The sequence below is a fragment of the Protomyctophum parallelum genome, assembly GCF_964188405.1.
Source record: "Protomyctophum parallelum genome assembly, chromosome: 4".
In the NCBI taxonomy this organism is placed as follows: domain Eukaryota; kingdom Metazoa; phylum Chordata; class Actinopteri; order Myctophiformes; family Myctophidae; genus Protomyctophum; species Protomyctophum parallelum.
In genome coordinates, this window is record NC_139700.1 from 24,614,184 (window position 1) to 24,639,047 (window position 24,864).

The 24,864-nt window shown below is 42.7% G+C and overlaps 1 protein-coding gene across 1 annotated transcript in view; it reads right to left on the reverse strand.

Moving 5' to 3' along the window:
• pdhx (pyruvate dehydrogenase complex component X) overlaps positions 1-24,864 on the reverse strand; it is a 51,282-nt gene that overhangs the window by 20,827 nt on the left and 5,591 nt on the right. The window contains exons 3-6 of the mRNA XM_083763409.1: positions 23,925-24,025; positions 13,217-13,422; positions 11,892-11,990; positions 1,187-1,358 (exon numbers count right to left, since the gene is read on the reverse strand). Of these exons, the coding sequence (XP_083619535.1) occupies positions 1,187-1,358; positions 11,892-11,990; positions 13,217-13,422; positions 23,925-24,025 (578 nt within the window). The remainder of the gene's footprint in view (positions 1-1,186; positions 1,359-11,891; positions 11,991-13,216; positions 13,423-23,924; positions 24,026-24,864) is intronic.

The window sequence follows — 24,864 nt, forward strand, 5'->3', positions numbered from 1 at the left end:
GAGGGCATTGAAAAATATTTCTGTCTGGCAACTCGTACCAGTATCTGCTTGACTGAGCTTTAAAAACGTAACATCAGCAGGAGTGTGTATCAAACAATGATTCAGTATCTCGGAGGAAACTTGAGCAGCTCAAGTAGAGCAGATCTTTACAGTATTTCTCCTATTTTTTCTTTTGCTCAAAACAGGCATGTGCACTGGAAAGTGACACTGTCCCTGGAGTGGTGGAGAGCATGATAAGAATCTTTGCCACAAGTCAACACTGCCATGAGGACCTGACCTCTCTTAAGCAAGTCGACGTAAGAGTCCGAGAGCTGAATACATTTACAATGAATTAGCTTCATCATCATATAAATTAATATGGTTATCAGATTAGTGGGGAGACAAAGGATGTGGAGAGAGAGAGATCGGCAATGAACAAAGAATGTATTAGTTTTGCTATGCACCTCAGGCAAAGAAATATTGTATCCGTATGTCAGAAGTGGGGGATGGGAGCTGCGAAGAATAGTATGGAAACAGTATGATTCCTTGAGGGAGGCCCTTGTCTCCATCGTTCTCCTCAGATAAACCCACTCATACTATCCCCTGATCCACATAATTTCTTTAGATTATAAATTAATTAAATTTGTTAAGAGCAGTGTAACAACTCATACTGTAATAACGGCAAATAATGTAATAAAAACTCATAATGTAATAATCAGCTCATAATGTAATACATAATTAGCGCATAACGTTTTTTCTAACCACATAGTCGCTCATGTAAATGTAATAAAAGTTCATAATGTAATAAATCAGTATCATGGTAAGCATGTCAGTATCATAACAGTATCATGGTCAGCGGCGCCATCAGGACGTAAAAAGTGCGGGACAATATTATAATTATTTGGGGGGGGGGGGGGTGTGTCACTGATGGCATGACGGTCACGGTTTGTCTTCGTGTAGACTGTAGAAGCATGCAGTGGCAGCGAAAACGCAACAACGATTGCGCAACAAAATGGGAATGGTGATAAGAGACATCACCAGCGCCGGGAAAAATAAATAAATAAATCGACCAGTCATTCCCCAATAGTAGGGAGCTACAAGCTCACAATGTGTCACACATCACAGCACCGCATTGCGAGCATCGCATTTCCAGCGTGCAACACCATCCCATGTAGTATAACGGGGCTTCAATGCTTTCATCGCTCACCGGTGCTCCTGGCTTCCCAGGTATTGAGAGTGGGGGTATATTGGGTCTGCTTCCTGGGCGTGGTGGGGCAGCTGTCGGGGTGGGAACAGGACTCGGGGCAGCAGGGACTGGGGTGGCCACGGCTGGGGCTGCTGTGGGCGCTGGAGACATCTTCAACAGATTCAAGGCATCTCTGCGAGAGTGGGGGATACAAGAGTTCAATGTGAAATGACATTGGAGATGACATTCAGCTAAGTACAAGGAGAATTAGGAATTAATCCACACATGCGATTTATAACTGTCTGCTTATTTTTGTATGCGCCTCTTGTCCTGTAACTACAGTGATAGTATAGCATTTATATGTCGTTACATTATTGTCTTACGTCCTATAAGGGTGTTTCGTAAGTATGAAATTATTTAATGTATGCCCTAAAATCCTAAATAAACATATATTTGTGCTGCGACTCAAACAGGGTGTAGCTCTTTCATGTGAAATAGCCAGAAAAGTCCCGACACCACTGTCTCCCACAGTCACAGCTGGACAACCATGTCCACACACACACACACACACACACACACACACACACACACACACACACACACACACACACAATATGAATACTAATAAACCACTGACTCAGTGCTACATACACCTGTGTAGAAGATTACAGTACGCACAGAACATACTGTTAGCCTGACCTTAAGCCTATGTTATTCTATGTCTAAGGAAAGCATACATGGTGCACTTTCTGTCCCAGAGTAAACAGGACTTGTGACTGGGCCCATTGATTGATATCCGACATGTTGGGAGAAAAACAGAAATCTCTAAATGCACTTGGACCACTATAGCAGGAGAGGCTACCCAACATGCTATGAAAGTAAACACATGCATACAGGCCCCCACAAGTCTAGAAATATAAATATTACTAATGGGCATTTTATTTATATATTCCACCGCAAACATTTACAGAGGAAAACAAGAATGCACTCCGTGGAAAAACATCTCTGAGAAGGTTTGGCCTGATGGTGGCGCTAGCAAAGCAAATTGCATGGCAATCTGGCTGTTACCATGACACATATGTTAATCTCAAACAAAACAAACAAACAAAGCAACTAATTGGCAGAGTATGTTTATACCTGAATACTTTCAACCTCAAATGTGAGTCATTTTGTGTATTGGGTATGTTCACACCGGACACAAATGGAATTTAAGGATGTTGATGGTGGCCTGGGCCATGGCTCAGCGGTCCAGGCACCTTGGCCGGTAGCCCGAGTCTGGCAGTGTGCCACGGGTTCGACTCCCGATCCAGACGGCCTTTACTGCATGTCACTCCCCCCATCTCTCTCCCCCAGCCTGTCAGCCTACTGTCTGTCTCTCTATAAAAAATATAAAATAAAGGCGAAAGCCGAAAAGAAAAAAAACCATGGCTGGGGTCATATAAGCCAGCACATGCATCAGCCTTGGAGTACACATCAAGGAGGAGCTCAAATGGGAGACACACACACCACGCACGTGTAGAAAAAGGCTCAGCAGCGACTGTACTGGCTTCGCCGCCTGAAGAAGTTTGGAGTATAGGACTCCGCATACTCAGGGTACTACAACAACTTAGTCTATCAGGCTGTGTTACGGCCTGGTATGGAAACTGTACTGCCTGAGAAAAGACAACCCTACAGTGAATAGTGTCATTGGCACAGCGCATCATGGGAGGCGAGCTCCCCGTGCTCCAAAACTGTACAAAAAGCAGTGTGTAGTCAAAGCCCAGCGCATCATCAAGGACAAGCACCACCCAAGCCTCAAACTGTTGAAAAACCGCAGACAGGCAAGGGGCAATATGCAGTATGCATGCAGTATCAAGAGCAGCACCACCAGGTTTATGAACAGCTTTCACCCGGCTGCTTCTAGCACCTTAACTAACGTCCATAAGTATATGATGCACAGTATACATCTGCGTATATATCATATCTTATCTCAGGTACTGTGTAAATGTGTAGATTTATTTTTGTTTGTTTGTTTGTTTTCTTGTCTGATCTCCTTCCCACGCGGGAGCGACATGTGGATGTCATGCAGATCACAGACAAAATGCTTCACCACAATGAGGGGCAGGATCAAACGAGCAAACAGGGGTAAAGCAGGGTTAAAGCTCATGAAATTGGAAATAATGTAACCAAACATAAACCTAAAAAATCATTAACTTCATCAATGAAAGAAACAAAAACCACTGGCAGGGAAAAGATTAAACAAAACCTGATCCACAATCAACTGCAGGTTCACCAAATACCACAATTTGGAGTCGTTTCACCAGCCACATTTTGACAGTTCAAAGGCACACAGTCTGACACAGATGTCTTTGATGGGAGAAAACAGACCGTACCAGACGGGCAGAAATAACAATCTCAATTTTAATGATACTATTTAGCCACTGATTGACTGGGTTAATGTCTCTGCATTGTCTCTTTTGGCTGGAGTAGCTTAAAAAGGTGATATATATATTTTTAAGGCAGAGCAGGCTACACAACTATAGGTGAAAGATTTATACAATAAAGATTGCTTTTTAGACTGGCTGCTTGACAAATTATCTACGTAGTGGTGCAGTGTTTACTAGAATGCCAAGCCGTTTGAAGAGAAATGGAGGAAGTTGTGATACCTTTGGGCAGACTATACTGCAGGTTGCAGAGAATTGTCAGAGAGGGATAACAGTAACAAGATGGAGCAGTAGACTGATATGCAGTATCAGGTGTGGTGGCTCAGAACTCTGTGGTTCCAGCTCAGCACACCGGGGGCCCTCCTTATATCCACCATACATCAAGCCTTTTGTCTAAACCAACTGCCCCCGACCTCACCAGGCAGCCGGGCAAAGTCTGGGCCCCACAGCACTTTTCTCATCTTCCCTTCCTCCCTTTCTTTCATTGTTGGGTAATTATTTGTATGGGGACAATTTGGAATCCCCCCCATCTCCCATCTATTCTTAAAGAAACGCATCTGCTGAGTGCCAGACTGCCCTCAGAAGGCACGCTGGGACACTGGGACAGTATCTCCATGTCTGGCATATGGCGAGCAGGTACATGCCCGTGAAAAGGCTTGAATCACTTTGCACGGGAGGCCGAGCAACAAGAAAAGAGGTAAAAATGATTACACACACTGTGGAGCCTCAGCCCTCGAGTTTTTTTTAACAGAGGTTGGGAATTTACATATCAGCTGCTGCGACAGCACCAGGACAAAGACAGAAACCAATTCAAACTGATCGAGGATACAACACGAAGAGAATTGTTGACAAAATCTTTGTTTATTTATTAGGTTACAAACCTAATGAAATGATGAAATCGTATTGTTCTTTTGTGAGGACGACATGTGAAAATGACACAACACTTCCCTATGTGTTTGAATACTGCAGCTGGCCTGAGAGTTAGAATACTGAATACTGCTAGTACTACTGGCCTATGTAAAAACTGGGGAACAAGTAAACTTACAGAATGGAGTAGGAGGTTTTTTCAGCTCTTGACACACAGATCTCACTGGGAAGTTTGTCTACAATAGAACAATACTGTAGGTCACTGTGAAGCTTGTCTACAATAGAACAATACTGTAGGTTTGTATAACATAGTTTAAAATTTGAATATGTACAGGATACGGTTAGAGCCAGAATCCATTAGTAATTATGACATGGACCACTAGTGGTCAGTGGACCATATTGGTTGAGAAAACACTAGTGATAAAGCATTAGGAGTATTTAAGAGTCCTTGTAACTATAATTATTTATAGTTACTTATAAGCGGATTATAATGCAGTATGTTTGAATGAATTATAGACATGAAATGCATAGCAAGGGTTACCAAAAAACTAAAGTTAGCCCAACACAACCGGTCCCCAGGTTGAGTTTTAGTCAGGGTTCATAATATTTGAAAAACCATGAATAACATAGTTATATACATGAACACTGTCTTAACCCATTTAGACTGGGAATCCCTTTTGGGGTTGTTGCTACTGTATGTACAGTATTATAGCAGCGCATTTTTTTGTTTATTTTGTAATTTTTGAATCAATTTGCAGTTTGTCAGGATTTAGAAGGCATTTTTAGAATCTGCTACAGGTCTAACTGGGTTAACTTGCTCAATAAAAAAATATTAAATGTTTCCCTCCCAGAGATGCCTGAAGGTCCTTGCTATTAAAGCTTTTCTTTAATGAACAAGTGAAGACAGTAAGCGTGTGTGTGTGTGTGTGTGTGTTTTGATGCCTCCTTCCAAGCTCAAAATGGCATATTTGTCAGTGAAAATACATAGTACATACCATGCTACCTAAACTACAGCGGGTACAAATACAAAGTACTTTAAATCAACCAGGTCTATGAAAACAAGCCCACGAGAAGCGACTAGGCTATATTATTACTTTCAACCTACAGTACATGCATTGGCTATTTGAAAATACCCAATCTACCAGTGAGTTGAGAGCTTTTAGATCTGCCATTTTCAAAACAAATCTTGAAAAAACACAAATGTTGTGGGGTCACTGGCACAAAATATTTTCAGAAGGGGACAAATATTAATTTGTGCGTCCTTGATATGAAAATGTCTGAGAGCCACTGGTTTAAACAACATTTGGAAGCAAGCCCAAATAAGCAACTACACTTTAAAATCAAGCAACTTCACAGAAAAACAAGCCTGAAGTCCGTTTATAATAAGCGGACATGGCAACACTGTGGCTGTTCTGTCCCATGGACCGTTCTGTCCTCACAGGAGACGTGTGCTTTTCACAGTCCCACCATTTGCAGGCCCACTGACAGAAAAGGCTCTGAAAGCCTGCATGGGAGGAGGTGACTGGAATATTAAAGAGTGGAGTGAGGTGCTTGTGCGCACGCGTGCGCGCACACTCACACACGGTAAAGCAAGTCTCAGACACATGTGGAGTTACTGCCAACTGGGATAGATTAGATAGAATTAGTGCCGTCCCCTCATTGATTAATCTGTACGTTTGGTGTCAGTCGACCAAGACCAAGACGCAGTTTTTGTACGCTTCCCCCCCCCCCCCCATGCAAAGTTTTGTAAGCTCCCCCCCCCCCCCCCATGCAAATCTCTTGTAAACTATAGATATAAGTAAGTAAGTAAGTAAGCCTATAATTCAACCAGTCTTTCTGCAAATAGCCAGTAGCAATAGTTGAATCAACATTAGACTGTTCAGTTCTCAACCTCACCAACCTGAAAAGGCTGGTCTCTGCTCGTCTAAACACAATTTAACAGATTTGCAGACTAAATAAACTATACATTTCTGTAGTTGAGGAGAGACAGACATAATAGCACAGAAGGAGTGGTCATGACTCATGACTGAGGTTAGCACTGAGCTAGCAGCACTGAGCTTTCTTTCACCCACATAGGAATACAGGTGAGAATATTTCAACATCAAAAAGTGTAGAGTTATAACTCAGGCAAAGTGTCTACTTTTTTATTTTTTTAAGATGCAGGTAAACATAGAGTATTATTCTTCATCTACCCAAGATGCCTTTAGAAGACAAAGCCTGAAGTTTGCAGGAGGGTTTGGCGATATCATTTAAGTACATTTTACCGCATGATGAATTTATCCGAGTGCCTTTTACCAATGACTTCCAACCTGAACAGCATGTCAGTGTTGTATAGTCTACTTAGTCTATTTAACTATACCTTCTGAATGCCTTTTAGCCAAGTTAATTCGCTATATTGGGCAATAACACAGGCAGCATGAGGCTGAAAAATACAAATTAAGACAATCTACACAACATACAGCACATTGGACTCCTTAATCTAACAGTTTCATTTCTACAACCAACTGTTCCTCTATAAACACTGCGTTCCCCTGGCACATAGTATACAGCCTGTCTGTAAACTGCCTTCAGCAACGGGATGTGCCTTTAAATGGCTTTTGATGTTAACAGCTGATGACATAATAGACTCTAATTACGCTGTCGTGGGGAGACAATGAATGAATGTAGTCAGATTTAGACACATGTCCCTCCAAGGCAGACGTACAGTAGCATACATTATTTTTTCATCCTTTATTCAGCCAAACCCTACTGTATATGTAAGCTTACACATGTAGTGTACACAACTGATTGTGTATGCTCAAGTAATTCGGAGGGTAGTGGGTACACCATATGGCAGATTATTTTATGTCGGTATTAGAAATACTACATCAAATATGCATTGTTCATTTACAACCTGATCTACCACAAGATCCTTCAACATAGGGGGTCCTCAGAGTTACACTCGTCCACCAAATGTGTGTGCAATAATTGTTTTTAAATATAAATGTCTACAAATACACATACACATGAATTCAACATATTAACCCATTCAGGGCGGGAACCCCTTTTGGTGTTTAAAGCATTATTTTATACTTTAGCTATTGAAAATCAGCAGATCTACAAGCTCATAGCGAGTGCCACGCTACAAGCTTGTAGATTTGCTATTTTTTTTAAATCGTGAAATGTGGCGCAAATCTTTTAATATATTTACATTTTCAGATGGGGGTCGGCAGCCAAATACAGATAATTCCCACTGATCTGATATGAAGTTGCTTGCTATGCACGGTCCATACTTGGAGTGACTGACTCAATAGGTCACGCAATCACGTAATCCATTCTATTAGGCTTTTGGCGACACCCCAATTAGATCTGTTGTTTGTGGTTCCCAAACTTCAGTTCAAAGCAAAATCACAGACGTACCACTCCAAAACAAATGCTGCAGGGTCCCAACACTGAGAAACAATAAATACATTCAATCAAAAAAATGTGTTTACAGATGGATTTAGTGGAATGGTTATTGTGAAGAATAAACCAGTAAAGGATTATATCAAAAATAGCGTTGGTGGCCCAGGCCGTAGCGTAACGGTCTGGGCTGGTGATCCAGTCGCGGTGTGCCGCGGGTTCGACTCCCGGACCCGACACGGCCTTTACCGCATGTCATCCCCCCATCTCTCTCCCGTTTCCTGTCAGCCTACTTTCTATCCCTTAAAAAATCAATAAAGGCGTAAGCCGCAAAAAAATATCTTAAAAAAAAAAAAAATAGCGTTGGTTTGAGTACTTTCACAGTACTAGTCCTAAAACAAATACTAGTAAGTATAGTGTGGGTTTTCAGAACCTTGCCTGTCTCATTGAAGGGTAAAAGGAGCGCTAACAGAGACTGAGCCACATAGCTGAGCGTTGTTAGTAGACACCTGTGTTTGTCAAGGTCAAACATGCCATGGAAAATAACGTCCGGCCTAATCTCACAGGCTGATACCTTTCACCATCCCCCATCCCTCTCTTTCTCCTCTTGTTGTGCATTTCATAAAACACAGCATGCATGCACTTTTGCCAAGTTGTTGCCCACTATAAAAACCAACAGAAGTAAAAAATCTGATATTTTCTTCCACAGCTATGTCTTGGGATGTCTGGGTAGAGGTAAAACACTCGCCCGCGACTGTGGGAGGCCAGGTTTAATTCCACAAAGCGCTGCCTCTGGCTTGGGCGGGCATGACAAGGGACACAATTAACAGTTGTCGCTGCACTATAGTGACCGCTGCTGGTTGGTTTGAAAGACCAGTCTTCAGGTGGGAGCAGGTCTGGGCAAGAGAAAGTTGCTCAGATGCCAATAAACACAAATTTTTAAATATAAAAATATAAATACATTCCGAGGCAAAGAAAAGCTAGGCAGAGTTTGACTGACTAACTGCTGAAACGCATTCAATATTGCCTTGAAACTGAAATAATGATGGGTAGCTACTAGACTAATGCATGTTCAATATAATGAAACAATTTTTCTGTGTGCAACAAAAAATAACTACAAAGAGCAACAAATGATATGACAAAGAAAATAAAAAAACTAATAAACAAACAGGCAGTAAATCTCTTTACGTTTAGACATCATGTACTATGCATTTTGTGTTATACTTATTTAGGAGTGCCATACATGTCCATCATCACAACACAACGGTTGGGATACGTACATATAGACAAGACATTAGTCAAGTAAAAGTCATCGACCACACACTGGCTGGCCTGACTATCATGTGACACAGATAGAAGAACACAGGGGGGGGATTTCCCAGCCCTTTTTAACCCTTCCTGTGGATTATATAACCTCCTATGATCTCATCCCTGGGATACGCGGCCCCTCTGTTATTCATGCCCTCTATTGAGGGCCTAACAAGAGGAGGGGCATGGCAGGGAGGGCATAACACTTCCCTGGTCTCAATCTTATCTTGATGTGCCACCATTGGGACAAAAGCTACGAAAACAGGTCCATTCTGGACTGCCGTCAAGGATCTACAGTATAAGCATGTTAGCTCGCTCTGTTAGGCTGCTTTTGTTTTCCATATTAAGCAACATACGAGCTAAGGTCACTTTGCTTTGCTCAGAAATTCAGAATGCAGTCAAATCCGATTTGTTTCTCAAATCTTATTTTTAGTATTGACTGTCCACATTGTTATTTGCAAGTGATAAGATTCGATTTGTGTATACAGACATTGTTGACCCATCTGCATTGGTCACTGTGATAACGATCTAATACCTGTATAAAAAAAATAATAGGTGTGACTGATGCTTATTTATAGTCTATCATAATGTGATGCATTGTGATCTTGTACTTGTAGGTCTGCTATTTTCAGTGAGTGACACTGACATATAAAGCACTAGACCGGTGCTCAGCTGTAGAGCACAGAGTCGGTAATGATGGAAGTTGGAGATCCATTGGAGCCTATGCAATACCCGTTGTACCCGTGTCAGAGTACCCATTCCACCCATCGATCTGTGTCCCTTTTATGCCCAATTGCCAATATATGGAGATTTCAGTACAACGGATTCATTACCGGATTCATCAAACCCCGATGACCTTGGGATACATCACTGAGGATACGTCCCAGTTGCATCCATGTGATGTATTTTCGTTCTGAGGTATTCTATATGTGACAACCAGGTATAGTCTGGTGACAACCGGAGAGACGGGTGACAGCGGGAATGTAGTCTGGTGCTGGGAGTCTGGTGCAACTCACAGGTCCTCACTGTACTCCTGGTGAGAGCAAGAGTGGATCTGGTGAGACATAGGAGGGGCCCGGACAGGAGTCAACCCACAGAGCCTAGTCCCTCCACATACCAGAATTGTACCTCTCAGTCATAGTAGTTCCGGAGTGGTTCCAACGGATTGTGTGGCCCTGGTCTTTCCCTAGTGGGTCTGATCGAGGGTAGCTACTGGGACGTAAGTCGCGACTTGATCACCCGAGTGAGGGGTATGATGTTCGCGAGACCCGAAACCCTGATGACCTTGGGATACATCACTGAGGATACGTCCCAGTTGCATCCATGCAATGTATTTTCGTTCCAGGTTGGGACGCAACACATAACTTGTAGATCAGCTTTTATTTGCAAGCGAGTCCCTCACTCATCACGATGGATCCACTGAACGTTAATAATAGGCTATAGCCTTCTCTCACGTATGAGAAAGAAGTTAATTTATAAACAACCTCACCACCAAAGGCAAATAAAACTTAATTATATCTTTTTTTTATCAGAGCTTTATTGATTAGTGAGGTGATTTTGTCCATCATAAATATCCTCCACTGTCCCACTACATCGGAATTGGAAATGGAGTAATGGTTATGGCAAGATTTCATCCATACCGGACCAGAGATTTATTGATTACTGAGGTGAAATTTGTCTTTTGGATTAATCGCTTACCTAAGTCTTCCAATTCTAAAGACATACGCAAGCTTTGATCCCAGGCAAGTCAGCATCGGAGTAGCGCTGAGAACTAGCTAAATTAACTGACGGAAAATCATTAATGAATCAGACACCTAACATAGGAGAGAACCACTGTTTATATATCAGGTTTGTTGTCTTGATATAATTGCCTTTCTCTTTCCCTCACTCACAACATATGGCCTGTGTTTCTATGGCCACCATTAGGTCCCGGAGTCTGGGTTGCCATAGCGACAGCGGTAGCTTAATGAGATTCCCCAGCAGGGTGTGAGATGGGTAACGAGAGCGTTCAATCAGGTCCCCGGCAGCAGGTAGCCATTACAGCTGTGTGTGTGTGTACTCATGTTACTATACTTGTGAGGGCCAGACATCCTCACAAGTATAGTAGAATTTGAGAAAGATATTATGAGGACCATTTTCCTGGTCCTCGCAAGAGAAGTTTTTTAATATGCAGCTATAGTGTAGATTTTCGTCGTACACAAACATTAAATTCCCATCGACTCGACAGTGAATGGATGATGTACGATGATAAGAGCGCCCCTCACTTCACACGGGTGTGATTTTTATGGTTTAAATTAAAAAGATGTTTAGGCTTTCAATAAGGAACAGATTGAGGTTAGGGTTAGGATTAGACATTACGTTCCTGTTGTGATATTTTCAGCTTTAGGCTTAAAAAAGGCAAGAATTGTCTTCACAAAATCCCCATCCCAATACGTAGTCACAAGTATAGTAATACAAACGTGTGTGTGTGTGTGTGTGTGTGTGTGTGTGTGTGTGTGTGTGTGTGTGTGTGTGGAATCATCACAGATATCTTCGGTGTGACTGCCCCCATATAGCGGTGCTAATGCACCTGACATCTTTACCACTTCACGCATGCTGCTCCTTCCCATGTGGCTCTTATGCAGGGAGGGAGTGCCTTCATCTTACAGAGGTGCAGGAAGTGCAGAGGCACACTTTCGCCCCCAGAGGCACCATTACGACCTTTCAAACCTCTATGAAGCTATCCCCCTTCTACCCATCATACTTACTCCTTGGTGACGAGTCCCCTCGGCCCAGTGGGCGTGGCCAACTTGTGGTCCAGGCCGTGTGTGTCCAGGATGTGCCTAGCAGCTGGGCTCAGGCGTAACCTGGACAGACAGCAAGGAACACAATGGAGGATTAGTACCATACCATCCTGGCATGACAGTTATAATGATCTGTGCCATGTCTGCCATTAGACTAGTATTTCGGGCTCTGAAGTGTGTTTTCCTCCAATTTAGACTGAATTAAGAGACTATGAGGCTAGTAATGTTCGCTATGCTCAATCTATATTATTACCATTAATACTGATATGTTCTTACTCTATCCCTTTTTTGAGTGGGGCGCTATTCCCGCCAACTCCAAGAGTTGAGAAACAGAACTGCACCTGACGCCATATGGCAGCTAAGTCTATGGACTTTTTAATGTTGGTTTAGAGCACTTTAAACGGAGTACAGCCAAGTCTATGGACGTTTTGATGTTTGTTTAGAGTACGAATGTACAATGTTTGTATAAATGTGAAGTGTTTTGCAAGTGATGTATAAACTAAAGTCAGTTTTCACAGCACCAAAGTGCTTCTCTGTCCACGACTCGTGAAATGTCTCAGAAAACTATATAAGCATGAGCGTGCACAGGTGTACACCTGTGTAGTAGCTCCTTGAGTGTAACTGTCATTTATTATCATGAACAACATCAGCTGATTGGGATTTAATTACAGTAAACAATGTGTATGACAGAGAGAGGTCAGAAGATCACATGCCACGATACTCTTACATTGCTCAAGGTAGTAATGTCACTGTATATGCGCTTCCTGGTGGAAATGTGTGCTCTACCCAGTGCAGCTTTGTAGTTACCGTTTATTAGGTATAGCCAATGATTGGCTCTGCCTGTGCAATACCTTCATTTATACTGCATCTAAGGTGGCTAAAATCTGGGGACAGACTCAGCGTAAAATGTGTTTGTATATTAAACAGGCCAAGCTTTAAAGTTTGTTGGTTGCTTCACTACTTTCTACGGGAGTTTTATTGTATCAATACTGGGCAGGATTCTTTCTCGCTTTGGCATAATGGACAATGGATGATCATCATCTTACTCAGTATGTTGAGTGTAATGGTGACAAAGCATTCTGTGAAAATTGAAAAAGTGGAATGAAGTTGCACAATTATGAAAAATGTACTAAGAACGCTCCGTCTCTTTACAATGAAGGGATTCTCTAATTCACTCAAAGACTGATGTTGATGTTCATACGACAGAGATTACAGCAAGGGCTGCTGTTCATCGCAGATCAACCTGGACACTCGTAATGATGGACAAAGGAGGGGAGCCAGCAACTTACGGTCCTGAGGTGGCTGGTTTTGGTGGAAGAGGAGGGGGCGCGATGGGTGCTACAGCTGGGGCAGCGGCTGCTGGGGCAGCAGGTGGGGCTGGGGTGGGAGCCGCTGCCTCTGGGGGAGGGACCTCCACTAGCTTCCAGTCCTGCCCTTCCTCCACCATGAGGGCAATGAGGGTGCCCAGTTTCACGCTGCGACTGCCCTCCTCCATCTGTGTGTGTGTGTGTTTGTGTGTGTGTGTGTGTGAGAAAGAGTGAGAGAGCCAGAGAGAGAGAGAGAGAGAGAGAGAGAAAGAGAGAGATGGAAATGGGGTAAAGTAAGGGTATAAAGGTTAGTAGTAGTAGTAGTAAATAATTATGCTCACGAGTACACATGAAACATTAAACGAATTCAAGAGGAAGAGGAAGGGTTTAGGGCTTAGAGGAGACTGTAGAATGTGAGCAGAGCAGGGAAAGGGAGAAAGTCTGGTTGGAGAGCAATCAGTGGGCGTTGAAATGAACACCGTCTGACAGACCATTCATTAACGCTGCCACCACAGGGACCTCTTAAACAGCTTCAGCGGAGCTCTCTTCTCCACTCACTTCATTTCCTCCTTCTGCTAGTGTCACGTACCGCACAAATATGATCACCCATCTTTGAAAAGGAACAGCGGATGGCTTTCTGCTATCGATTCCTTCTCACATTCTCATGTGTGAAGGGTTTCTTCTGTACACGCTTCTTCAGCAAGTTAAGACATTTATAACTCTGTCAATATTCATTAGTTTTAAATGAAAGGCCCGGCACAATAGGCGGGGCAGGATGGTGGCACTTCATCTCTTTTCTAAAAGGTTTCAAATTACTGAGCTGTCACTTCTGCCAAAGGTGACACTTTGTCTCAGGCAAAACAGAACATAGCCCGCAAAATATGCAGAGTGCCAGCCGAGCTGCAGAGTTCAACATCACCCTGTATTGTACCGTAATTTTCCAAATAGTAGCCTGGGCTATTAATATGCAAAATCGATTTGGACCCCGGGCATATAAAAGTAACTAGGCTGCTATTTGCAGTAGGTCTTTATTTATTCTTGTTGATTACAGTTCCTGTCGAGCTGACTCAAGCATGTTTTTAGTGCAAAAGGTATGATAAACATACATAGCAGGCAAAGTCTTTTGTCTTTTTGATTTAATATTGAGAATAGGGGAGCTTATAGGCAGCTCCGCTCTACTGGCATGATGTAATTAATGTAGTTATTTAGTAGCACAGCTGTGTAAAATTCCAATAGTGTAAACATTTTAAAAGGCTGTCATATACTCTTAATATATTCTTTCAAATGAGGTTTGGCCTTATAGATAAAAAATACATGTGCTCAGTTTTTTTATGAATTAATTTGTACACCTTAAGGCTGCATGGAAAATCCCTAATTGAGAGAGTGATGTAGGCCTAATGACAATCGCACCACCGCTCAGTGCACATAAACTCTAGGCTGCATGCCGTGCATGGCCCACAGGGCTTGGGCATTATAACCTCTTATAATCTCTCTTAAAATCGTTTGATAAAGGCATATAAAAGTATAGACCACTTGGAATTATAACAATCTGTTGAGAATTGCCTGAGTATGGCACAAGTTAAATTACAACTTTTTGGGGGGATGCGGAGGAATTTGTTGTATACTTGTGAGGACCTCTGCTTGGATTCACGGTGAGTGGCATGCTGCAAGCTCACAACGCGCTGCGACTTGGAGCTTGTAGATCTTCTATTTTCCAATCATTCCAATTTCAGGGATAATGTCGAAACGATTCAAATAAATAAGTTGAGTTTAGGCGTTAAGTTGGTGATACAGTAGTTTCGTTTAAGCATGGGTTTCGTCACAGGAAAGGGTCTGAGATGGCAGTTGGCCAATGATATTGCGAAAGTGGGTGTTACCACAATTCCATTCCAATTCCAGTTCAGTTATCACAATCTAGTAATAATAACACTTAGCCAAACCCATAAATGACATATGTTAGTCAGAATGTGGTGGTACTGTATAGCAAAAGACAGGGGATAGACTGATCAGCAGGACATTGGATTAGCCACCATTACCCCCTACTCCAGTGGGTTTGCTACCGTATAGCTAAACCATCGGAGCGCTCCGATAAACCCATCATCTCCATCTAACCAGAAAGAACAGCAGGCTATGCGCACACCTGCGCTCACAGGCATAAAGAATAGCAACTTAACACTTCGTTTTTCAATTCAACTCAGCCGCACTAGAGCAAACCGATCCGATGTAGGGAGCGGGGAACTGTTTATTTAATCACAGGAAAGACAGGAATTCGACTTTACATTTCCACCTAGCTGTTGGGCAGAAACCTTGAATCAATATATATACACACATATATATATATATATATATATATATATATATATATATTACCACACACACACACACACACACACACACACACACACACACACACATATATATATATACACACACACACACACACACACACAGCTATACACATGTAGCTTTGTCGTATGACAAACGCAACAGAAATAGAAAAAGTAACAGAGATAGCAGATCTATAAGATTACAACGTGCACATCATGTTTGTCTAGTCTTGTTTTAATCCAATAAAAAGTATTAACAAGCGCTTGTGAATAAATAATTAATAACTACACTGGATCCATTGGAATGCAGGCTCTTAAGCCTCACAAAAAACCCCACCATACATGTGTTTTGTGTGACAACCTGACCTTTCCTCCAAAGACATGTGTATAACACAAATCTCACTTCCTGGTCTCCATATTTAATGTCTCAAGTGGATGGCACCTCTTCTGCTCTGTGGGATGTGATGGATGACAACACAGCCTATGAGCTGCTGTGGGAATTCAAGAGCTCTGGAAATTTCCATAGACTCACTATATACAATCCCAGAGGAGTCTTCCCCCCCACATAGCAAAGGAACCCAGTCTCTGCTATACACGCTGCAGATGGAATAATGTGCAGTGTGCACACATGGAGTAAGATACATCATCATCAGTAATACATCCATACATTTTAAAACATCCACGCAGAGATACCAATGTTTCAGCTTGCTCTGCCTCTGATGTGGTGCGGTAGCACGGCAATTAGTACCGATTTCTATATTTTATAAAAAGATCATACTGTATGCGATCATGATAAATATCAGCCTTTGAATACTAGACTCTGCCTTACAAGAGGAAGCCCAAGCCTCCTCTGCCACACAAATGCATTACTTTTGAGTGAAAAAGGTACAACTTGCAGCATGCAGATGATGCAAATTAGTTGTAAAACGTCTTTGGAGTGCTAAAAGGAAAATAACTGAATTTTCTTCGGCCTCACCATCCAGCTTACGTCGGAGAGAGAAGCGACATTATATAATATCGCCCCAAATCACCATAAATACCAATTAGTTGCTGACGCATGTGGCAGCTCATTGGAATAAAGCACCAGCCTCTCCTGTTCAGTCTTTCATAGCCTTGAGTTGACATAAACTTAAGTTGTTGTCTTTCAACTGTCAAGGTTTCTTCTCTGCTCGAGATTATGGATGAGGTGCTCTCGTGTGTTGTTGATATTGTGGCAGAGAATGTGTATGAATGTGTGTTCAACCTCCTTCATACATAGACAGAAAACAAACGAGCACACAAACACATCACCAGCACCAGTCATAGAGCAGGGATCAACACTGCCATCAGCTGGTGATAGAATATCATCGAGGGGTGAAAACCATCCTAAACAGCTCAGCAATCAAAGCTGTTCACAGAGTTCTTCTAGGCCTAGGGCAAAGACTCACCCAGGACAAACATATGATTATTATGGTCAGAATGGTCACATTTGAGAGCATCGCTTAACCACTTCCTTCCTTTAAAAATAGCCAGAATTGCAGATCTACAAGCTCATGTGTGTATAGTGGTTAAGGGAACTCCCACCTTTGTCAGCCTTCTGATTGGTCCCTGACTGACTAACCAGCAGGCTCTTTCTGACTTGCTCCGCCTTGTTTATGTTGAATTTTCTATCATTTTTGGAAAACAAATTAAACAAACATGATATGCCCAGTCACCATGCTGTGCCTGTGATGTTCCTTTTTACTGACACAAAGATTAAAATAAGAATTGAACGCAACTGAACGTTATTTCAATCATAGTGGATGGAGAGAAAGGATTTCGGCCTCAGGCTCCATGAAAATAAAATATATATATTGAATTTGTTTACAATGAAAATAATAATAGTTCTGTCTGTGTATTTATCTATTATGAAGATGGTGCTGACTGGTGTTTCACGTTTACTCTGTGTAGAGTTATCAAATTCTGCACAAACCCGACCAGGCTCGGCCCGACGTTTTAGGGCCGGGTCGGGCCTAAAATCTATGCTAATTAGTCTTATTTTTCGGGCCCGATGAGAACTCCAATTGTGGTTAACAGGTCATTATATCATTTTCTTCAAGTTTTTAAAAGTACAGTAAGAGGTTGGCTTCTGTATGGACAAAAACTAAAATACATATTGATCCACAGCACAGGGAGAAACTGAAGCGATATTGGGATATTGATTGAGTCAGGACTCAACTAATATCTATTTCAATAGGATTTTAAATATTTAGATTGCTCAACGTGAACTCAAACTGCAAATCTTCAGAGACGTTTTAACAGTCTCAGGGAATTCTTTAACGACTGATGATCTCATCCGCATTGCATCCTGATAGACAGAGAAGTTATTAGCTACAGTACCGCTAATGAAGCCAATCTCAGTGTGGCAAACGAAGTCTGGGAGATCTGATTATGGGACTCCTAGGGGATATATCCGGAACCCATCAGCCAGGCTAATGATATCGCAAAGCTGCCCTAAACCATTTATGAGGTTAACCCATTTATCATTTCATGGACCTCACTGTAAGCTACAGTACCAAACAGTCCTACAGTACATGCCCTGTGAGACACGAAACAGCACTGTAAGCTTTGTCTAGTCTAGAAGTTCCCAAACCAAAGGACCAACAATTAGCTATCCTCAGGCTGTGGTGTTGTGAGAAGTGTTGTACTCAACTGTGATCAACTAATTAGCCATTAGCTATTTTTGCAAATGTTATTAAAAACCTGTGTCAAGTGAGGGGTGCACTTATCATTTACATCATCATGCCAGCATGCCAAATTGTCGCAACCCTCCAACAACCAGTCCGTGGCCATGTCCTAGGCTAGCCTGGGTAAACCCACTCCCCCTGCTGGACATTTCATTCTGCCTCAGGCAGAATGCAAATCTGGCGAGGGGGGAGGGGTTTACCCAGGCTAGTCCTAGGCTGGATCACCATTGCACTGTTGCTTGGTGTTGAAGCGCCCTGAGCGCTGGGTGTTACTAATTGTCATTGAACGGAGAACTCCGTCCTGACCGCTCAGGATGATCATGCCCAAGACACACACACGCACGTGCACACACTCTTACTTTCTTTTATGATTTCCTATTATTTTTCTTTCAAAATTACAACTCTTTTGAGTTACAAGCTTCAATGCAGTGTAGAAAATACGTGGGAGGCAGAACATTGTCGTTTCGAGCCATGAAAGGCTGAGATGTGAGGGAATTCCAGGCACGTTCAGACTATTACAGCAGGGCATCAACTCCCAGCCTAACTGTACCCACAACAATATTACAGCAGGGCATCAACTCCCAGCCTAACTGTACCCACAACAATATTACAGCAGGGCATCAACTCCCAGCCTAACTGTACCCACAACAATATTACAGCAGGGCATCAACTCCCAGCCTAACTGTACCCACAACAAGACATAAAAATAGAACAGAGCACACATCCACTGGAATGGAGTCCCAGCTGGTACAATAAAGCATATGGGTTCATTGTGATCACCCCCCCCCCCCCACACACACACACACACACACACACACACACAAACTTAATGTTGATTGATTGCAGAGTGATGGCAGGTATAATAAAGATTATAAATAAAAAAACACTCGTTGCAAGAAAGAAAGCACTGAACCAACAATCATCCATATGCCTAATTTAAACTACTGTACATGCCGGTGTCTTGCACTGACAATAGCCGATCTGCAAGTGCACAAGGCGTTGCAGAGCAATGCAAGCTTGTAGATCAGCTTTTTCTGTCGTGTGAGTGAGTGAGTGAGTGAGTGAGTGAGTAGTGTGTGTGTAGTAGGGGGGGGGGGGATGAGAACGACGATGCCCACCTTGCGACACAGACTAAGCACTAAGCGGAATGCAGCCACATCCCAGCAGTAGTATAATCAGCCAACCCGGTGTTAATGACCGACGGCCTGGCTGACTGCTGCAAACACACCACTGGGGCAATTAGTTTCCAGCAGCTTGTACAGAGAATCACAGTAACATAAACAACACACTGTAACTGTACGTGCCATCATGTGAGATGTTCAGTGTCGTTCACACTATCTGATAATACCTGGGTTGTAGAATAGACTAGAATAGAATATAGATAGTTATTTAAAACCTCAAGCCAATGTGTGTTTTTCCGTACGCCTGCATATTTTATTACTGAAACCATATCTAATTGTGCTCAATGGACAGTTAACAGCTCAGACACAATGCACCACATCTTCTTACACTGCAAAGAATCTTTTTCAAATGCTTTAATTGGTGGTTTAAATAAAGAGCTAAGAGCATAGCTGAGAAGAGCAAGTCATTATGAAGTTGACACGTCAAGATATCACAGATGTGTGTTGCGTTTACTGCTAGATGGTCCTACGCAGCATGCTTTTAACTTCTTCACAGCAGAAGATAGTCTGCTTCTCCTCCAATCCATCATCTAAATACCAGTGCACTCATGGGAATTGGAATAGACAATCTGATCGGTGTAATGAATGTAACACCCAACAAAACAGACCGATCACTAATTCAGAGCCTTAATACCACCCATTAGCGCTGGTGTTTGTGTGCAGATTATGTGCTGTGTAACTAGTAAAATTAGTTTGCGCTGTGCGTTCTGCACTGTGCACCATTGATCGACTAAATCAGTGGTTCCCAAACATTTGGTGTCTCCCTGGGACCCAGGTCAACCGTGTTTATTAATGTATTTCATTTTAACCACTTAAGCCCTATTCAATTGTGAAAATCTGTATGCGTATGTTAATGCAATACAACTATAGGACATTGTAGTGGCTGGAGGTGGTCTCCCTACTAGACTGAAAAATACCCTGAAGTTCATAACCGCAATATCCCCCAGGTCAATGTAGGGATTGTTTCTTCGACGAGTGGTAGAAATGTGGTCTCTCTCTCATGCAGGACATTCTGGTTTGAATCCTAGGCAAGACATAATAGTTCTGGATTGCAAATGAACAGTCAGGATTTTTTTTTTACATTGTAGACTGCAGCTTGCCACCAACATAATGGATCCCCAGCATGATTCTGTGTGGATGACAAAGTGTTCGACAATGAAGAGCGACAGGGATGGATAAATGGCAAGCTGGTTGTTAGGCAAGGCACTATGGGCGAGCATTCAATATCTTCATCAATCCATCCATCCTTCTATAGTCCTCCTGAATCGCTCAACAAGCTCTACATCAAACATATCCACGTTCCCCCGTCTTACAGCCTGACCTATCTGTCCCGTTCTTCACTATGATGACTCCATCGCTGCTCAGCAGCACCATTCATCTTCACATCCATCAGAATGCTGACCCGTGTGTGTGCACGCATGCACGTACACACATGTAAGTGCGGTTTCCTACTGTCTGTGATTGATTACATCCCGGGCAGATGTTCAGATTGAAACCCTCGGGGTCATGGTACAGCCGAGTGGTATATAGATGTGATGAGACAGGGTAATCTGTGTGTTGATGGTGCTTTTGGCGATCGCCTACCACCAAACCTGCCTCCATCGCACCCTTTATGGACCCACCCCGCAATATTGAACCCCATTCCCCACCAGTGCCCCCGAGGCTGTTGGGAAGCAGGAGAAGAGGTTGACCCCATAAATAACCACTGTGGAGCAGTGGAAGCCCCCCTTCTGCCACAGGCAGGCGATTATGCTAGCCTCCAATTTAGAAACTCCCTGGGTACTTGGTGAGAGCTACAGCTGCAAATATCAACTAGAAATGCACTCTGTCGAGATGCAAACTTGCGCCTTGCACACAGGTAGGCCAGGTATGGCCTACTTGTGTGCAAGCAGAGCGTGCAAGTACTGCTACTAACTAATGTCTATTAGTTAGTAGCAGTACTTGCATGCTCTGCCATACACCGATGGCAGCGGAAACCATGCAAGGCACCAACCAGCACATCAGGAGCAATTAGGGGTATAGGGTTATATCTTGCACCACCCCTTAACCCTTATCCCTAAACGTATTTGCCATTTTTTACTATTTAAAAAAACCTTTTAAAATAGTTAAAATAGCTGATCTACAAGCTCACAACGTGTAGATGTAGATCGGCTAGTTGAACTATTTTAAAATGATTTTCAAAATAGTAAAAAACGGCAAATAGGTTTAGGGATAAGGGTGGCGTAAGATGGAGCCCTGTCAGTGTCTTGCTCAACGACACTTCGACACTAACTCTGGGGGAGCCCGGGTTCGAACTGGCAACCTTGCGGTTACCATCCAGCCACTCTACCCCTGAGCCAACGCCGCCCCTACATACATACATGTATACATACTGTACATACATTACCGTTTAACCACCCAACATTAAAACATATCTTAATTACTTCACCATCAACAGCCAATTATAATCATGCATACCATACATACATACCACTTTCAGTCCAGCCGACCACAGTACTATCTAGTAACTATCTTCTTAGCAATTAATCTATTGATTACTATTTCTAATAATCAAATAATCAAGAATCTCGACAAATCAACATGCTCATTTTTCTAGATTTAAAAAAAATAATCTACTAAATCAATTAGTCATTAAGCCGTACAATCACTGTTGTACAATGGTGTCATGCAAGAAAAACAAACATAGCTCACAACATTGTGAGCTTGTAGACCTGCCATTTTCACCATTTTTGAAAGTGAATGACTAATAAAAGTGTATTCTTTTCTACTGTTGCACCCCTACAACACTGTGTGGGTTAATGGGCATTGACCTAAAGAGAGGGAGCACCATACTGTCCCTGCCACATATGGGGACCAAACACATGGCTTACTGTAGATGTTGCTCCTGGCTGTTGTTCTTATTGAGGGTAGTGGCATGCAGACAGTCACGCACACATTTCATCTCTCGCTTGCACACACACGCCGTTGTTGGAAATGTCTTCTGGTGGTGGTGATGGTGGTGGGGTAATCTAAATGAGCCTATCTTTCTTTGCCAGCTCCAAAGCCCCAACCCCCAATTCTCGGGTGGTTGCTATGGAAACTACTTCATCCACATAGGAGCTAAGGGAAAGGGTGGAGCGAGGATAGGAAGGAAGGAGACGAGTGATGAAGAAAGGAGAGGAGAGAGCAAAGGAGAATGTTGAAGATATTCGATGGTAATCATCGGGTACAGGCTTTAGTTTAGACATACTATTGGTCCGACTGTTATTAGACCGACAACCTACCTCAAACCCTAACCTGACCCTAACCGCAAGCATGGGAGCAGCGCATGTTTGACTGCATGTCCGACCGTTGTTTCCGCATGTCGGTCCGTTGGTGTGTCTAATGTGTGGGTGCGTCCTGTAATCATCACCGAATCGAATCTTTCTAAGATATCTGTGTATATATTTGTGCAGGAGTGGCTGTTATTTAAGGGGACAGGTGCTATTTATAGACATACAGTATATACTGTGTAAAATAATGATGTGGTTGAGTAAACTGGCCTTGTGACTGTCTTTTATTTAGGTTACACTGATAGATGCACCACCTGAACCCAGTGCTCCACTGAGCCGTTACTGGAACACAACATCATCTGTGCTTCAAGACCTGGGGAAGGCTAGATTTCTAATTACTGGGCAGAGCACTTTCTGTGATGTGTGTCAGTTTACGCACTCACTCACACACGTGCGCGCGTGAACACAGACAAACACGCAAATATGCTTATCCGTCAGCTTTTTAATTCAAAAAGCGCACAAAGCAGTCACTGAATTTACTGTCAAGGTGTTTTTCCTTGTCATAAGGGAGTGAGTTGAGGAGGAGGAGGGTGGGGGGAAGGGGGTGGAGGGTGGCTGCTGTTCTCTCTAGAAAATAATGACCATCGTTTCCTCTCCCCGATATGCTAAACTTCCTGGCACGTCGATCGTCCGGGGCCGTTGGATGATATGCTTTTATGAGCACGTTCTGGAGGACGGAACATGTGTTTGGAGCACTTATGAAAGACAACCCATTCTGATTCTGTTGACAACGTCATTAAATATTCAAATGTCAAAACGGCACAATGGGGGGAGACACTTTGTCAATGCTTTGCTGTCACTGTACGTGGAATGTGTAGAAAGCACAGGCAATGGTGCAACAGTGAGTACACAATTGTGTGCGCGTGGGCGCACACACACACAAACACACAATAGAAACACACAATAGGTCTATACATGAACACATACTGTAGTACATAAAAATTTACAGAAGGTCTTGTTAGTCTATTTATTTATGCTTGCAAAAAGGTTTTTCCCAGCCCACCTTGAAGAAAAATTGCATTTGCCGAAAGCTTGACACTTACAATACAACTAAACCAATGCAACATCCGACTTTAAATCCAGATCTAACCCACTGCCTCTACGGAGAACATCTTAAGCTTCCCTGTTTACAGAAGATAATAACATCTCAGTGTGTGCTTACTCACCAAGATCTTGGCCATGATGCCGTCATCACTGGATTCCAAGGTAACCACAGCCTTGTCCGTCTCGATTTCACAGATGGCATCACCCGCCGCTACTGCCTCACCTGCCGAAACAACGTACACGGGCACAGTATGTAAAAGATATTGACACACACACACACACACACACACACACACACACACACACACACACACAAAATGATGTACATATATTACTGTTTTACATGTAGTATACACCCAAACAAAGAATTGCATTAATATGTACCAAAAGACATACTGTAGATTGTGAGGAATCTGTGAGGAATTGTGAGGAGCCTGTGGGTCAGGCCTAGATTTCAAAAGAGCCACCTAATCAATCTTTCATGGGAAAGAATTTGAGTTATGGGATACTGGCGAGCCATTTGATTCCATTTGTACGCTCTCAGTGTTAAATGAACACTCAGGATTTTACTATGTACCAAGCTAGATCTTCTTCCTATATTTATTATTTATTTATATTCCCAGTGTTCCACCACAGTTGGAATACATTAGCATCTGTTTAGCAATGGAAAAGGATGGCAATTAAGCAACCTTGGGTTATTTGCGGCACATGTACGCAGATGTAGCGCAAACAAGTTGCATGTACAGTTACATACATGCACAGTAAAATCCTTGGTGTTCATTTACCTCCGACAAGGTACAAACTTGTACAATAGTCGTTACAAGTGGATGAGGATCTTAGTTACTGATCTTAGTGTACTCTTCCAAAAGAGAGACATACATACAGTAAAGATGCCTTTCTTTTAGACTAGGGCCTAGGCATAGTAAGTAAACCCACCATGAATTAAGAAATGTGTTTATCCACGGGCAATCTAAGAGACTGGAAGGCTATTCATCTCAGAGTGTCACTGAGAACATCATTTATAATCATTCCTAGGAAGTAGGAACCTGGAGACTGAGTTAG